Genomic DNA, 18,733 nt, shown 5'->3' on the forward strand with positions numbered 1-18,733 from the left:
AAGAAATTAAAAAAAGATCACAACCAGACAAAAACCCCTGAATGAAAAGAAAAAGACGTAAATATCTGTGATCTGCAATAATTTTATTTCAGTGTCTTATGTTAATGCATAAGGTGTTATCTCAGTATCTGTCACACAGGTGGCTTTTGAGTTCCTACCAACACCATAACTCTCTACAAACAGGCTTCAGCAGCACATTTAGGGCACATTTGTGAAATGTGACATCATTAGTGTGTGACACACCCACCAGACTACCGACCAATCTGCTGTTAGAGCTGAATAGTGACTGAGTCAGCTGCCACTGGAAAACTATTATTGCGTCTTGCCGGTTATAGTAATCGCCTTTGAGCTCCAACAGTGTGACCCATCTCTGATCTGTATCTATTTGCTTCTGATTATGTTTTTCTTTCTTGTTACAGCCTAGTTAAAATCCTTCTTTCCACACAGCTACACAAAAACAACCTCTGAGGATGATCTAGTCCCGTATAGCCGCTGAGACATACATTAACAGTTAAACCAAACTTTTGACTTTATTACATTAACAAGATTCTTCTCTGTATACCTAGAGCAAACAGTATGTGACAGAACAAACATATCCTATCTTGTATCTTTAAAAACAAGAACTTGTAAAATTCAAGGGAAAAACAAAGAAAAAAATGACAAAAAAAACACTCTGCCTTGTCATGGATTTGGTCTTATGAATAAAATATATGCTTGATGTCCAAATCCTTTATTGTTGTCTTTATTCACATCTACTCTTGACTGTGTGACTGAAAATATTTTCACATCAAAATCCAAGATTTAAGTCATTCAAGAATTTTATAATAATAAAGAATTTTGAAGTGGAAAGTACATAAAGAATTGATTATTAAAACATGTATTCAAGTCAGGAAATATATACAGTACATAGTTAGTTCTAAACATAATCAATATTAAAATCAAGGAAGTAATCTCCTCACTGAGGAAACAGATTATTTGCAATATTTCTTTTCAGTATTAACAGTACTGAAAGCTTAACACAAGGAAGTAGTGATGCATAATTACAAAATGAGCATCACTTCTGATTTCATTGAGTAAATTTAGGGTAAAAGCAGTGCAGTACCTGAAACCCTCCCCACATTGCCTGCATTAACAGTTGTGAAAATTTGTCTCCATCAACACTGGCAGCACCTGGGCTTGGGGCTGCACTGGGGATTGCAGCAAGGCTCCAGGTTGGGGTCTTCTCCTTTTGATATCTGGCTCTCACCAAATACCATGGAGGCTTCAAACTGCCCCTTGACTTTCTTGATGTTCTCCAGCACGGCTTGGAGATCAGGTCTTCCCACCAGAGAGAGAGGATAGTTCTCAGAGGGGTCAGACTCCAGGTCAAAAAGCAGCGGGGGGTTGTGGGCCTTGAGAACTGCGAATACGGGGCAGTCATGGTCTGGGGTAGTGCCGCTGTGGGTAGCACCTGATACACAAACACGAACAACCAGGAGTCAAAAACCACCTCAATTCTGACTCTGTGATTATGTTTCAACTTGGCTTTTCAACAAACTGTGTACATGGAGTGTACCGTACCTCGTGTGTAAAAGTGGGCCTTGTACTTCCCCAGCCTGAGAGCAAACAGACTGTACATTTCATTAGGATCTGTGGGGTAGAACATCATCGTCTCCCTTTTACTCTGCAAAACAAGGATTAAAGATAAAGAAAGAATACATCTTGTTTTTTCACAATATTTCAATATCTGCGGAGTGTAAGGTATGATGCCACTACCTTTCCCTGGTTGACAAGGATTTCTGTCATGTCGACCCCATCCAGCATCACCTGGGGCAGTTTGGCTCCTGCCAGATTTGTGATGGTGGGGAGGATATCTAGAGTGCTGGCCATCTCATGAGTCACACCTAAAGCGATGCATACACAAAAAGAGGCCGCAGAAGAAATCGCTAAAAATTCACATGTAAATGGGTTTCAATGCATTTCATTATGGCATCATACTAAAATGAAAGGAAACCAGTTGATGTATGGAAGGCATCAAATCTGAAAAAAAATATATAACTGAAACATGCAAAAACACCAATGTGATGTTTGAAAATGAAAACTGATATTAGCACAGCTTTAACACTAAATGTATACAATCTGCCAGCTAAGGTGTCCTGACCTGGCCTGATGGTCCCTGGCCAGTAGGCAATGGCCGGCTCTCTCATGCCCCCCTCATATGTGGTGCCTTTCCCACATTTCAGAGGGCCAGCGTTACCGCCACGGGACATACGCATCAGTTCAGGTCTACACACACACAGACAGGAATAATGCACCATATGATAAAAAACCGTAAAAGCAATTTCTCAAGACCAAGGCCATAAATCTAACATAAAACAGGACAAAGATATCATGCAACTTGACCTTTGAGCAGAGAATAAACATGCTACTACACAACAGCTATTGGTTGTGGAGAAAGATTAAAATGTCAGTAATACATTCAGAAAGTATGAAAATAATGACAGACACGGGCCTTAGATTCATTTGCATTTAAAAACAAGCAAAACAACCCAACCCATTATCTGAAGTGAAGAAAACCAGTGTGTTGTTGATCACTCCTGTCTTCTCCAGGGTTGTAAGTAGGTTTCCTATAGTGTTGTCAAATTCCAACAGAGCATCTCCGAATGGGCCCCTTAAAGATCGCCCAGCTGCCCCTGGACCTGCATACTGAGGGTAGTGGGTGTGCTGTAGGAGGAAGCAGAAGAAGGGGTCAATTATTGTAGTATTTACTGTCTCACTGCACTGAGTTACTATAATCTGTCAACAGGGAATTGAAAACATTGTGGGTTTTCTTGCTTTGAAAACCTTTGAAAATTCCTCATTTTGAAAACACATTTTTAGTCTTAACGGACCAGGACAAAGCTCTGATTCTACACTGGTTTTAAGTGTTGTTTTGCTTGCCTGAGCAGGACTCCTTCTCACAATATATTTGTTGCTTACATGGGAGGGATAGTAGAGGAAGAAAGGTTGTTCTTTCTTGACAGATGTGATGATGAAATTGGTTGCAAAGTCACTATAAGCCCTTTCCAGGTCCAGGAAGTTGACTGGCTGCTGCTTGATGACATCATTGTGCATTAGCGGGACTGTTACAGTGCCAACATCACACAATCCGAAGCATTTAACGTCTGGAGGGAAACAAGTCAGGTTCCGACAGGGGCCCTGGGAAAAGAGCAGGCAAGAAGAACGATTATTAAAGCTGATATTACAGACAAATATCATCACAGATTACATTTAAAAACTTTTAAAACTCAATCACACTGACCATGTCATGGGAGTAGGGGATCCCCAGGTACTCATCAAAGCCCTGCCTGGTTGGAAGAAACATTCCATTGGCCCCAAATCCTAGATGCCACTTCCCTATAGCAGCAGTGGCATAACCCAGAGGCTTCAAGACCTCAGCGATGGTGGTCTCATTCAGAGGAAGACCGCCAACAGAGCCTGGGTACAACACTCCTGGGTAGATGCCTGAGCGGGTCTGATAGCGTCCCGTCAACAATGATGCCCTGAAAAGTCATTGTTACCAAACAAGGCTGTCATTTCAGAGAAATAGGAGGGACTGGAAAGTGTATAACGTGTAGAGAAGTTTGTGTTTTTATATTAAGGAAAACCATGAAACTGCTCAGTTTTGTTTTGAGCAACGCAAGTATTGCTGATTGCTGAAAACTGATTCCATCTTCGGTCACTGGGTTCAAATCAGTTCAACAATGCAGTGTTGAGGTTTATGAGGTAATGTGATATTTCCTGTTTTGGTTGCAGATCTAGCAACAGAAAAATCCAACATGATCCATTTTTAGTTCCTCCCTCAAGTTGTTGTGGTTCATGTATAAAGTAGAATGTTATAATGTGGTGATAAACTGCCACATTGTCAGACACTATTATTATTATTTCTGCTGTGCTGGTATCAAATTGCGACACCATCTGATTTTTTTTTATTAAAAATGTTTGTTTTTTTCTCTTTTTCAGGGCCATGCAGACACACACCTACCTAATGAACTAGACTGGATTTTCAGTGTCTGTTAATCAGCTCTGAGTTTATATTAACTACTTTATCTTTGTCTCCTGTTATATAACATTCCAATTAAGGCTCAAAGTCTTGCTGATATATATTTACATAAATAAATAATTAACAATTACTGAAGTATTAATATTTTCTATGGAGAAGAGTCCAAATCATAAGGGACTATTAATTCACACATTATACTACTGCAAATTTCAACACACACATTTATATTTATCAGTCTTCTCTTACATAAATGATTAAGGGGTTTAACCAGTTGCTTTAAGGCATAGTTAACGCTCACATCTATAATTTTAAGGGTTCAAGCCTATACTTAGTAGTTTTAAAGGATCTTAGAGTTATAAAATATGTGCTGATTTGTTTCTCCAGTCGTTTTAAGGCCTGATTCTTCCTCTAACACACGGACATTGGATCATATCAGTCGATATGTGTGTTTTACAGACGGTACCTGGACGGGCTGCAGACGGGGCTGGTGCAGTAGAAATCTGTAAACCGAAGTCCCCCCGCAGCCAGGCGGTCGAGGTTTGGGGTGAGTGAACTGGGATGTCCATAACAGCCCAAATCCCCGAAACCCAAATCATCCGCGAAAAGCAGGACGAAGTTCGGCGGCGAAGCCACGCAGGTGCAAAACAGGCAGAGGCTGAAGAAGAGGAGGCAGGTGTAGGCCATCCTGTGTCGTCTCACATATCAATGAGGACCAGGAGCCGCCAGGTCCATAAAGAGGAACCAAAACAAAACGTCACATGCTCGCTCGCGGAAACTGTCGCGTAAAGTTGACGTCACGAACGACCAGGAAATGTAGTCTCACTTCTTATTTTGGACCACACAATGCAGGTAAACTGATTTATTGTTCAGAGTAGGACTACGTGGTTTCGTTTTTATCCACTCAAACTAACCACAAAATGGCTGATCATTGTATAAACCTGTTTTGTCTGTTAGAAATATAAAGCAACACAATGTTTCAAACGTCAGGCTCAATCCTATGATTTAGGTCTGAGTATTTTTTTACACATCCCAAAACAAACTGTGACAGAAAAACACATAAAGGCTTCTTATGGAAGATATTGTAAAGCACATTTGGTGTTTTGTCAGTTCTTTGATATTTATTCTCATGACAATGAATTTACTCCTTTTTATACAGTCCCTGTGTTTATGTTAGAACTCACAACTGCAGATTTTTGCACAGTTAAAAAAAAAAAAAAGTGTACAGTGGGCTTTTTGGCGCATATCCAGGGACCAGTCCCTGCCTACTGTGGCAGGACAGAGACTGTCTATAATGTCCTGTGCTGTTTTTGCACCCTGCACATGTGATGTGTTATCTGCCCCTTGACTGAACTTGTTAGTCTGAGGGCCTGCGGCTGAGTTCCTGTCCTTGGTGGTAACCTTGGCTTCTGCCACTGATTCGACCTGACACATGGTCAATTACACAAACAAGAGAATCTCTGGTGCAGTACTGCAGGAGCCACCAGTTTGAGAAGAAATGGACGTCACAGCTGATTTTGTGATGTACAGTCCAGTACTGGGCCCTTTTATTTATTTATTCTCAGAGCCATGCTTCAGTCAGGTGGACCGAGAAAGAAAAGGAAGGTGCTGACTGAATTTAAATAAGCTGGCATTGTGTGTGTCTGTGAGAGAGAGATAGAGAGATAAAATAAGCACATGAGTACTTAGAAAGCCACACACAAATGTAATTTTAATCACCAGGACATGGATGATTCCCAGGTGATTATATGCAAAGTAATGCTGACACCTGAAACAGATTCACAGAGGAGTGGCCTGCTGTTGGAATTCAGATAATAGCTGTTTTTCTTTGGTCCTGATGAATCAAGCAAAACATCCCCTGTGTATTTTCACCACAGTGTGAGTGCGTCTGTGTGTGTATGTACTTATGGCTGTCATGTAGCTTGCGTGCTGTCCAGCACTGCTGTTTAGCCTCAGGGAAGCATTGCTGTGGCTGTGGCTGATAGATAGTTTTGATTTACTATTCACTTTCACTTCTCTCTACAGGACTGACCTACATTCAGCAGCTACTGTGAGTGTGTGTGTGTGAGAGAGAGAGAGAGAGAGAGAAAGGAAAAGAGAAAAAAAGACATATAATTGAGATAAAGGATATAAAGAGGCAGATGCTCCACAAATACAGATGAAATTTTATAAGCTGTTTTTTTTCTGTTGTTTTGCTTCTCCAACTTGTATTTTTTTTTCATGCTGTAGGAATAGCACACTCACCCAGCCATCCATGGATGATTGTAGTCATGATTGTAATCAGCATTAGTTCTGCACGTACTTGATGTGTGTGCACACCTGTGTGTGCATAGCTGTGTTTATGATCAAGTTGTTGTTTTGTGTTGGTATTCAGCCAACGGTGTGACCCCCTGGAAGAAAGAGAAGATTCCCTGCCTCTAGTAATACCTTTTAATATTTAACCCAGTGAACTGAAGAGAAGAGAGCACACGCACACAACACACACTTAGACACAAATATGCATAGGCACACATAAAAGACAAATATGAAGCTGTTGCATGCAGGAAAGCCAAAGATAGGAGAGAGCTTTTGTCTATCTCACTGCAGGAGCTCCCTTCATCTGATCGTCTGAAACCCTGAGCTCAGGAAACATCTCTGCAGGGAACAACGTGGCGCTACATGACAGGTGTTGATTTTAAATTTACAACCACAAAGTTTTCAAGGCGTCATGCTCAGTTCAGGTAAATGATGAATCAATCATCAGTACAGTAGCTTGTGTTTGAATGTCTCGGAGCAGCCATAATTAGGAGCATGATAATGACCATTTAGGTTTTGCCACAACTAATGACTCATGGGGGTGTTTGCCAAACAGCCCATCTAATGGGTAAGCATGTGTCATGCAGAGGAATGAGGAGACCTGCTGTGGATAAATGACAGTATGTGTGTCACAAAGCTCTGCCTGCACTATGATTCAGTAAAAGATGACTGCTCTGACCTTTTACTGTGAGTAAATGAAAACGGTTGTCAGTGACAAACAGAGCAGAGCAAGTAGCTTGAAGTAGCTGAGGCTTAAAAAAAAGGTCCTAACCCTTGCCTGCATGTGTGTGTGTGTTTGTGTTCATATGTCTGCAAAACATCACTTGCCATGCTGTGTTGTCTGTTGCTCAGGAAAGTGTTGCTGCATTTGTTTGGGATTGAAATTTGGGCATCTTTATATAAGATGGATTGTCCTGCCAGAAAAACTCATCTGATTTAACGTCCCATGACAGAGTGTGTGTGTGTGTGTTTGTGTGAGTGTGAATCATGGGCAGCTTTTTGCTTGGAACATCTGCTTTCACAGCATATGGGAAAGGTGTACGTTTCTCCCTGTGTGCGTTTATGTTTGTGCACTTACAAGCGTGTGCATGTGCCTGTAATGCGATTGCTTCAGGCAGATGGAGGGAGAGGTGGTACAAAACAACCCTGCAGAGATGATGGAGATAATGAATCCCACCATCCACTCTCATCCCTCAGGACAGAAACAAGGAGAGAGGGACACCAGCCTCACACCTGTGGGGAGAGTTTCTCTCCCCACCTCTTCATCTAGCTCTCCTCACCTCCTTCTCTTCGACTTAAAAATTAGATACCATGCTCACAGTTTTCAGCACAGGCTATTAGTTTTTATTTGGCTTCACAAGATGAACAGTAGGTAATAATTGGGATGTGAGCCAACAGTGAACACACAGCAACAATTTTTTTTCCTGTCTTCTTCTTGCTGTTTGTCCTTTCACACGATATTAACAGTCAGAACCTGTGAGTTAAACTGTGAAGAATAATGCTGCAGTGTTTGAGGACCACTAGTCAGTATAAATCAACTCCAGAAAATGCTGGTCAGCTGTTTTAACACTAGTGGGCGCCACTTGATCACAGTATCAGTGTCTGAGTAAGATTTCTACCATTAGTTCCACAGACCATCTCTTTTAAATCTGATCTCTCAGGCTGTGCTACACAATACTTTGAGCAGTAATGGGGCCATTGAGTGTTGATATGTATCTCAGCACATGTGAAATTGCAGATTAGCTTTCTGACATTTCCCGGTTGGATAAACCTTTTCTTTCATGTCTTCATATAGTTGCCTCCCGCCTGCCTCCACAGCTCTGCCTCTTCCTGCCATTTCTCTCAGTGAAAAAAATCTCATCTTATACTTTCTCACCTTTGCAAATTGCTTAAGAGGAGAACTATAGAGATGCAGCGTGAAAGAGAAAACAGAGAAAACAAGAGCTAGATAGATGGATAGATAGATAGATAGATAGATAGAAGTAAGGTGTGAGGATGAATCAGTGGGTAATTCCGAACAGAACAGCTCTTAATACTTTGATTTAACTCTGCTCTGACAGCAGAACGTCTCTAAATAAGCGAGCCGGCTATTATCTTGTCGTCATGCAAATGCATTTTGAGCAGCATACACCACAACATCTTTGAAGTTGGTCCTGAGAGAAGATATAGTGATGAATAAGGGCAAATTGAAAATAACACCTAAAGTGTTCCATATCCTGTGGTTTTCATTATTGACTTCACAGACAAACTGCACTTCATCATGATAAATAACAGTTATTACACATGGTTTCAGCACAGTATTAGAAAAGCATACAAAAACACAGCCTAATTTAGCTGTAGTGGCAAGATAACATTCAAGATGCTATGAAGATAGTCGGGGGTATTTGCTAAAGGCAGCTGTGTGAGCCCATTTTGAAACAACGTCCTGTATGACTTGGGATCAACCAGTCCTTTCGATGATGAAAAGTCATTGTTATTCCGGATTGTGAGTTGAGGGAGCAGTGATAGAAAACATCTTGGCACAACGGAGGCTGGAACAGAGCACAGAATTATGCAATGAAATCTAACAGGCCTCTGTGGAGCAACATGAGCTGAAGAACTCATAAATGTTTGAGGACCTGCCGGGGTAATATGCACTTTTGTCGACATTCACGGCTCACGCACTGGAGCTCTCATTGTACTAAACATAGAGCAAAAGTTCTCTGCATCTACACAACACCTATGCACAAAATACTGAGGAGATGTTACTGTCACAATGAATGGTAATGTCATTTTTGTCTTTGCTCCACTACCACACACACACACACACACACACACACAAACACACACACACACAGAATACACAATGGCGGTCAGATGTAAACAGCACCTGCAACACCTCCTGTGATCCAGTTGGTGTGTCCCTGTGCAGTTCCTGCTTTCTTATGATGGACTGCGGGTGGTAGGCATGACCTTCCCTTGCAGCCATTTCCTCCACAAATGCCTGGAAATATTAGAACAGAAAGGCAGTCTGAGTGGCCCTCATGCCCGCTGCCATCCTCCAACTACCCTCCGGCTGTCATCTGCTGCCACACTGCAAAGCTGCTTCCACAAGTGATTTATTCTTTTTCAGGCTCACTCCTGCATCACCCCTGCTCTCATCATGCAGACAGACGGGCCTGAGAGATACACATAGATGACACCGAGGGGAACAGGCCTCCACACGGTAAGTTGACGTACTGTGTACTCAAGATGGAGTTTCTACTGCAGTTATTGGGATATGAGATAACTGGTGTGTGCTAAGAACCAAGCCAAAAATATTTAGATTAGTGTTATGTGAGATACACTCCAAAAATGTGGACGGATGTTGAGATTGAGTCTCAGCTCCTCCATCTACTGTTCCGCTCACCTTGAGATGTGCCTCAGCCCAGCGTGTCCTCAGGGACAGAAAACTCTCTGCTTTGATTGTAAACAGCTCTGTCTGAATTTATAAACATCTGCCATGCGTGTATAATCACAAGGACCAGTTCCTCACGTCTAAATTTCCATATTCATGTAAATGCTACTGTCGAAAGTAAATGGTAATTTCTTTCATTTTCCTATTTGAATTTTGCATTGTCATCATTTGTAATTGGAACAGATATAGCCAACCCACTAAGCTGCACCGTACTCCTCCCCCATCTTCTTGTGATTGATTAAGAAGAGTAACACAGAGCAATGTTTGGATTTAATAAAATCTGGCTTACAGTACTCAGGTTGACAATTTCTTTTCCTGTAGTTATCATGCCACCGAAATTGGCAATAGAGAAGCTTTTATTTAAGGCGCACATTCATATCACTGTGGAAAACCATATTTAAATCTGTTCACATATGAGATTTATTATTCATCAGACAGAACAAACTGATGTCAAACACTGATAAATGCAAACAGAATATATTTCACAGTAGAAGATGTAAACAGTATTGTTGGCCCTTCATCAGCAGTTTCAGTGCTTTAGTGAGTTATTTTGCCATTTGGGAGTTTATCTTGATCAACTGTTGGTAGACGCAGCTTGCTCTTCAGCTCGTCCTGGGCACTGAGCAGATCTGACAAAGGCAAGAGCAGATAATATGCATACAAATGAAAAAGGTAAGAGTCTTCAAACATCAGTCATTTTGCATATGTAAATCGCAGGATGCAGAAACATCTTACTGTCATTTTTTACAATATACTTTAGTATTTTAACGCCCATTATTTTGCATATTCAAGCAGTGCATAAACAATAAACATGAAATTGCTTATTTCTTGCTTAAGTGGAGACTTGTAAGTGTTTATTCATGTACTTGCCAAGTGATATTATGATATGATTTCACACACGTATATTGTGTAATAAAACCTTTATTAACTGTTTATACACATACGAACCATTCGCAGGGTGTGATTCTAAGAATTCATATTTCCAATCAACCATTATTTGTTTATACACCAGTTACGCTTCTCTGGAGTTATAGTTGTGAAGAAGTACATAGATAAACACATAAAAAATGCCCTAATCTCTGCTTTCAGATACATTATTGAGTGTTAGCAACCATTTATTCATTGCTTATATACTGCTTATAAATGCAAAGTAAGGGGGTTAAAATGAAGTGCTACCATTTTGTTTCTCAGCTGCATAATGAGGCTCAGTGTCTCTGTGCTGACTTCAACTACAGTGGAGTACAGTATCACTCATCATCCTTGTTACCACTTCCAGTGCCAGATTGCTTTAATCTCATGGAATTCATTTGGCGAGGAAGCAGTAGGAAGGGCTGTAAAAGAATTAAAAGCATAGCCATATGAAGTGTCTAATTACACTTTTGACTCTGATGTAGCATGGCAAGCTATTAGCCACGTCAGTCTGAGGTGTAACTCTTCACAGAGCTGAATCTCACTCTCCATCAGATGGGTATTTAAGCTATCACACTGCATATCAGCTCCCATACAACAGTGTTCCTGGGGTTGGCCTCTGAGCAGATCTAGATCCTTGAATCAATTACCCCTTCAATGCCCACCCAACCCAGATCCCATTTCTCTGTGTCACGCTCGATAAAAGCTATTCCCTGTCTTTCTACACTGTCTGTCTCTCAGCGCTGAAGCTGCTCCTCATTTGTCTCCTAGAACTTTAAAACGCTGGCTATTTCACATTTTTGTGAAGTGACTCAGAGCGCCAGCTGGAGTATGGAGACAACTCCTGCAGCTGTGAATGTCACATAGTTTAAAATTTGACTTTCCTTGCCATCGCATTCACAAACTGAGCTCACCTTCTTTCTCTCTGAAGAAAAAGATCAGTTGATGAATAAAAGAAATTCACAAGATAGTGGCACCAAAATGACGTTTTCATGCTTCACTCACTGTTAACCTGATCACACTGAATTTGATTTGAGACGCTGCTGACTCATATCTCTTCAGCACTTTATCACTAAGAAGCTAAGCAGGTGCAATTGGGGTTAAAATACTAACAGAGTGTCACAAAGTGTGACACCTTGATGTTTCATCCCACAATGCTCATGATCTAGCAAAATCAAACTTCATTGCTAGGCTGCCATAAATGTTCACTCAACGACTCATAACCCCTTATCACAGTGAGTCTAAAAATATCCTTTAAGCACTTTTCTGCATTTGACATCAATTGTCCTTTATTCATATACAAAAGCCCTGTTTGTTTAAATAAACTGATGCTCAACAATCTCAAACGAAAAAAAAAAAAGATCAATGGCTGTCATCACTGAGACAACTGTAGCCTAACACTCATCTTCCTGTCTGTTGGGTGAAAAGGCTAGAGCCATGTTTTCCTTGACAAAAATTGTGCATCTACTTTGCTGACAACAAAGTCTTACGTGGTCCCCGGTGAAACAGATAGGTATGTACATCAAATCCTCACTGTCAAAAACATAAAATTGTCAAACAAAATAAAATTGTTAACAAAAGGAAACAGTTGCACATGGGGATAAAGTCATGATGGCATAAAACACACACACAAAAGAAAAACTTATTCAAAGAGGTCCACTGAGAATGGAGAGGGAAGTGCTGCGTTATTTTAAAGTGGATTAAGCAAAGGCAAAGCAGAAGTAATAACAGAAATAAAAACTTACATGGGATTTATTAGTAATAATTGAAGGACACATTATACTAGTGCTTGAATTAGTTCAACATTTCCTATATTTTTCACAGGTGAGGGAGAGAATAATATATAGCTGCGAGTATGTAAAAACATTCATTTTTATGCTGGCTGTGTATTGACATCCCACCAGCTGTTCTCTTTTTGCCGCCTTCTGTCTGTATGGACAGCACTTGACACTGATCAGCTGAAATCAGCTGCGGCTTTCCTTGAAGGTGACCCTCATCAGATTTAGTCAGCATTGTTCCATTTCACCATGAATATGTAAATTGTCTTTTCTGGCTCCATTTGAGATGAGATCAATTTGAATTGACTCGCAGACTGTTAAATACCCCAAAATCTCATTGACATGAGTGACAGCCACTGCCCTTCTCAGGTGGGAGAGTGAGAGGAATATTAGTGTGTGTGTGGGTGTGTGTGAGTAAAATATAACGGTACTGATAAAGATGTCACGCCACAGCTTAAGAGTGGTAATTATCAGAAGTAAATCCTTATCCCCTTAATTCAGGTCTGGTAAATTGCCAACCAGAGTAACAGAATTTTGCTGACTTTCAATGCGGAAAAAAAAAATACTGGGTGCAGATATTTACTGCACAGTTGAGATAAACAATGGCTGGATTCCTCTCAGGCACACACACACACAGAGCATTCCTCAATTATTAATGCGGGTGTAGATTACCTCTGCAGAGAGGGAGAGTTTACACACAGGTAAAAAGCGATCTGTTTCACTCTATCTGCCCCATTTCCTATTCCTGCTTTCATCCCCATCAGGCCCCCTCAGCCATATCATCCCCTTTAACTCCCCAACATGCACATGCACACACAGACACACAGTGATACTAATGATTGGCCAGTTGCTGAAAGGCTTGCCTCCTTCCTTTTCTCACAGAGGAGGTATTCAGTCCACCCCACCCGCCTTCCCCCCAGCCCCCCAACCCTGCCTCTGTCTGGTCTGGCTAAGATCGCCTCAGCGTGACTCAGTTAAGTCTGTTCATCTGTTTCAATGGCCAGGTATTGTTTCACTAGCCAGGATCCTCTTACCATGGACAACAAAGAAAGGCCGCTATACCCTCCTTACACACACACACACACACACACACACACACACACACACACACACAGGCACTCACACACACATGTGCACACATGCAGAGGAACAGATAGAACAGAGTGTTTGGGTGGACAGCCTGAGAGAAGCAGTCACATTTCTCCCAGGCGTTTGCCTAGAAAGCTGAAAGGGAAACAAGTTTTCTTCTAGACTTTCAGAGGAGCAGATACTGTGTCTTCCTTCATCGTGGTTGGAGGTTCCTGGTTTTTCATGACAGAATCATTCTGTACTTTTGTTCTTGTGTGTACTTCTTAAGTAAATTTGTCGCTGGGACTCAGCAGTGCTTTCTCCTCCTGCTGTTTTGGATCCATCTGTTCAGGTAGGACAGAGCAAAAGCTGAATGAATGAGTATTATAGTTATTTAATTATAATTGTTAGAGCAGACTGACTAGCTCTGTTATTAGCAATATATAACTGGATACTATAACTAATAACTGTATTTTATATTTCCACTAAATGTTCACTGATTGAACAATTTAGTTCCTTTGCACTCCCAACCAGCTGAGATGGGGAAATCTCCTTTTGAATTTCATCTCTGAAGGACTGTTATATTTTTTCACTAGTTCCAAAGTTTTTTTTGAAGATTTCCTTTTTAGTTTTTTAGAGATCTTTAGATGAGTCAAAAACTGTAGTGGGCCTGCAAAGCACTGATAAATTTTACAGTACGTGAAATAGAAATAGAAATAAACTTAATCTGACACTTACATTTCATTCACGTTTACATCTTAGGCAATAGTGACAGATAATGTTATTCAGAAGCTCGAAACAATAGGTGAGCACACTCGAAGTCCTGAAGCATTTCTAAAGCTCGCACAAACAAGGACTGAAAATGCCAGTAGAAAAATGTCAAGAGTGCAGGGTACATGTACACATTCTCATAAGTCTGCAATATTCAAGTTACTTCAATAAAGAAAGCAGTGCAATAATAAAATAGCACTAGGTAATAACACCAGAAGAAAACATACGTTCCCCCATGAAGAACTGCAATATCCAAGTGTCACTATTAAATCAAGGACACCAAAAGAAACAGTTTGAGGAACAGAACGAGAGCTGAGGTTTATTCTGTTCAAGTCCCAGTCTGGAGGAAGGAGAAGAGATAAGAAAGCTAAAGGGGAGGAAGGAGTGCATCTCTGTGACTTCCCCTCCATAAATTTCCCAAGATGCTCTGTGAACTTGAACTTGGAGTCTTGCTAGCACAAGCTTTAGAATCTTTAATAAGGGCCTATGACTGCAGCTAACTTCCCATGCTAAATTTGATATTACCTTTAATAACTCTGGGACAAAAAAACACCTTATGTTAAAAATACATCTTAGGTTAATAGATTTAATGAGAATTTCACGAGCTTTCCATTCCAAAAAATGTTCCTCCGTGTTGTACAGAATGTCTCATGACTTCATGAGACTTGCTCATTATAAAGCCTCAGTTGGTAAAAGTGTACATGTGATAGAAAAGTGAGCGGGTCCTCTCTGCGTCCTCTCCTGATGGCCTCGACATGGTCTGTGCCTTTTTTCTCCTTTCATCACCACTGCCCTCAGGGCTCCTCCTCACCCTCCTCAACTCTTCCATCTGTTTCAATTAGCCGGAGTGCAGGGTGGAGCACAGAGGTCGATCACCCGCGCACAGAGCTGCAGGTGCACCTACAGTAGAGCACGCAGCTGACGAACAGGAGTCATTCTATGCCTGTTAGGGGGCACACTGTCACAGGTGAGAGTGTGAGGCTGTCATTGCTGTAAGGGAGCAGCCAAGAGTATTTGTGGGATGCTGGAACCACTTGGGCACATGGCGACAGGCAGTTAGTGATAATCAGAGCATGAGAGACACAGACGCAAGCATACAAATACACATGCATTATCGACCCACCCTCACCTCACCTCGCCTACTTATCTCTTCAGCCCTTACCCAACTCCCTCTCACACATATTGGACATCTCTCCTGCATCATTTTCTGCCGTGCATGTTTGTGCTTCTCTTCACCATGGATTAATAGTGGATATGTCTTCCTGAGCTTTATTCTGCTGTTCACTACTGCCGAGCACAGCGATAAGAGCTACCGGGGAACATTACATTACTTTTACACACTATCTTTGTGGTGAGTGTGTCTCACATCTTCTTGTTCTGTATGTTTATACATGTTCTGTATGTGTTTATACATTGCATTTGTTTCATTTGAAAAACAATTACATTTGGTGCTATTGTGTCCCCTGGTGTAGAGCAGTGAAATTCTCTGAGTAGCCAAAGATGTGTGTATACAGTGTATGTAATGCACTGATTGATATTGCAAAAGGTACACAGCAGTGTGACTAATTAACTACTATGGTATTTTAAAGAGGTGACCATAGCTTCCAGAGAGATGTAAGATGCCACCTTTGGTGCTCCCAATGACTTATTGCAGGAGTAAAAAAAAAAAAAAAAAAAAAAAAAATTACTTACTTTTCAATGTAAGCATTTTTTTGTTTGTTTACCAGTACTTAGTTCTTAAACTCTATAAATTCAGAAATTGCATCTCAAGAGACAAAAACTGACATAAATCTTGACAAACAGGGGAGCTTCAAGCAATCAAAATGCTAACCAGAGGTAGACTGTGTACGTATTGTGTTATATAGTCTTTGGTCATACCAATGTGTTTGTCTCAAACCTTCAGAATTGCTCTTTTGACCACTTTTTTTCAACATTGTCCTGCTACCATTTTTATAAAATGGCTGTGCGAATGTGTTAGCAAACAGCTGCTTCTTTCCATCCAGCACACATGGAGCAATATTTGCATTCATTTGGTGTTTTTGGCCACCTGATGAAAGTAAGTTGAACATTCACTCTGTGCTCTGTTTTTGTTTCCACAAATCTCTGAGGAACAGATGAGCTCAACACTTGTCTATGTTCACCACACAGTCGCTAACTTTCTGTGACCGTTTTGGTGTTGGGTATGGAGAGCAGAGGGCAGGGCTCCCAAGTTTTGAATGTAGACAAGAGTGACCCCCCCTTTACGTCACGTGATAACAATGCTTTTTTTTCATTGGTTGTTGCAAATAAGCTGCAAGATGCTAAAATGTTCTATTGAGCTATTAAGTTTGATAATAATTCTCTGTGGGGGGGGTTTCACCACGAACAACCCCTTTCACATTACATGTAGTAATTTCATGCACTGTTAATACCAAAATATTGATAAGAGCATCTTTAACTAACAGAAGTGTACTAATCTTCAAGACACTTACCTCCTCTTTCCACTTATGATGGTTTGAAAGTTAAACCAAAAAGTTTCAAACTGCTATAATGCCTCTTCTCAAACACAAACATATTCTCCTCAGTGGAGAACACTTTCATCCTAATGTATACCACTGAAAAATGGTTCTATTATTTCAGAAATAGGCCTATTTACCCTCTTGCTTGGAATTTGACAAGAAGATTGATCTCTGTATACTAAAAATGAAGTTACAGCCAAGAGATGGTTAGCTGAGCTCATCATAAAGACTGGAAACAGGAGGAAACAGGTAGTCCGGTTCATCCAAAAAAGGAATCTGAAAGCTTTTCATTTCTTTGTTTATTTGCACTGCACTTCTTTGCAGCCAGTGAAAACTGAGTTAGCCACTAGCAACTGGTCAACCACAGGATCTGATTTGGCTCTTCACTCCTTGCTTGAAAGAGATGGCCTTTCTTTCTACGGGGCACAGTCATGAGGCTTTCAAGCTCTGAAGTTCAGAGAATTCTTAACATTTATATTTTATACTTAGTCTTTTGAGCTGTTGAAAGCTGAATTGGCCTCACTTTCAGAAATTTATCAAATTCAAATTTTAGCTCTAAGCACTTTTATAATTGTGCATACAGGTCCAGATGTCTCCCAGTCTGTGGTCCTGTTCCTGCACAGGAACAAGCGACTGAGTCGTTTCAGACCTGAATCCATCTCTCTGTTCTCAGCAAAAGGCTCCCAGGCTGCTGGCAATGTAGCCATGAAGGTGATCAAAAGCCTTTAAATCTGTACATCTGCGTGCCTTGAAAATATTGCTGTTCAGTGTTCCAGCCCTCTACCAACAAAGGGCTCTCTTTGACCCACATGCTCCGCCACTGAAATAAAACAGAAGACCTCTACATTTGTGACTGGCCTAATGAATGGCAACCAGGTCAGCCAATGGCACAACAGTATCAAGGGCCTCAAGGGATGAGTGATAGAGGATGTGATACAAGCAGAACAGAGGCAGATGCTCTTTTGACTCCCTGTCAGACACAGGGAGAGATGCTAATGACATTCTCCCTCAAGCACTGAGGAGATATAGAGAGAGAAACACTAATGACTCTCTATTTCTCTGGTCACTAGCAAACCTGCAGACAGCTTGTTAGATCTCACAGCAGAGTAACAAGATGTGATTCAGAATGTTTTGCGGCAAGCACACAGAGAAAATGTCCGGCAATTAAAAGCGTATGTGCAATTAACAAGGGTCCATGATAGCGGCCTGAAAAAGTTGTACAGGGATGTCCCCAATGTGAGTGCTTTCCCTTAAACACCTGGGAACCTTGTATCTATTTTCTGTCAATAGCTTTACCCTAATCCATACCATTTTGCTTTCTTGTTGTGAGCTAAAGAAGAAGATCAATATCACTCTTATGCTAAATATGAAGCTACATCCTGGAGAGGGTAACCTTAACATAGCATAAAGACTGAAAACAGGGGGAAACAGCCTGACTCTGTCCAAACTTAACCAAATCCACCAACCAGCATCAACACGTAACGTTTGTTCACAAAAACCAAAGTGTAAAAGCCGCAAGTTGTGATTTTGGGGTTTTGTGCCAGACAGCAGGTATTTCCTTGATTCTCGGCTGGTTACCTGGAAACCTGTTTCCTGGCCTTAAGCTAACCGAACCGTATCCTGACTGTAACATGAGAGTGGTATCAATCTTCTCATCTAATACTCAGAAGAAACTCACAAGAAAGCAAAAGCACATATTTTCCAAAATACCAAACTATTTCCTTTAAGTCAAATTACGAAGGGAAGATTCATTGCACTGTGTTCTGTATTCTGCAGCTGTGTATCTCAACAAAGGAGGTTGTGTTTCCAGCTTTTGCTACCTCCAAGACTAATATCTGTCATTGTTAATGGTGGAAGGCAGAGTAATTGGCTATATTACAGTCTCTTCCTCTGAGAATCCTTCCATGATTAAGAAAATTATCTTGCCCTAGAGATTGATACAGATACACAGATACACATG

The 18,733-nt window shown here is 40.9% G+C and overlaps 1 protein-coding gene across 1 annotated transcript; it reads right to left on the bottom strand.

Annotated features, from left to right (window-relative positions):
* Window positions 1-674: 674 nt before the first annotated feature.
* arsa (arylsulfatase A) lies at window positions 675-4,765 on the bottom strand. Its single transcript, XM_041038797.1, has 8 exons — window positions 4,485-4,765; window positions 3,281-3,521; window positions 2,959-3,177; window positions 2,534-2,703; window positions 2,141-2,265; window positions 1,756-1,883; window positions 1,561-1,663; window positions 675-1,450 (listed from the first exon to the last, which is right to left on the bottom strand). Exons 1-8 carry the CDS (start codon window positions 4,703-4,705, stop codon window positions 1,155-1,157), a joined length of 1,503 nt encoding a protein of 500 aa, XP_040894731.1. The 5' UTR covers window positions 4,706-4,765; the 3' UTR covers window positions 675-1,154.
* Between the last annotated feature and the right edge of the window lie 13,968 nt (window positions 4,766-18,733).

The sequence above is a fragment of the Toxotes jaculatrix genome, chromosome 5, assembly GCF_017976425.1.
Source record: "Toxotes jaculatrix isolate fToxJac2 chromosome 5, fToxJac2.pri, whole genome shotgun sequence".
NCBI lineage: Eukaryota > Metazoa > Chordata > Actinopteri > Toxotidae > Toxotes > Toxotes jaculatrix.

What these genes read in the sequence shown, in the direction of transcription:
- arsa (XM_041038797.1), bottom strand. Translation starts at nt 4,705, where the DNA reads ATGGCCTACACCTGCCTCCTCTTCTTCAGCCTCTGCCTGTTTTGCACC. An exon ending in CCCGTCTGCAGCCCGTCCAG is followed by an intron (nt 3,522 to 4,484) that starts GTACCGTCTGTA and finishes ATGACTTTTCAG; the next exon opens with GGCATCATTGTTGACGGGAC. An exon ending in GCCAGGGACCATCAGGCCAG is followed by an intron (nt 1,884 to 2,140) that starts GTCAGGACACCT and finishes GCATCGCTTTAG; the next exon opens with GTGTGACTCATGAGATGGCC.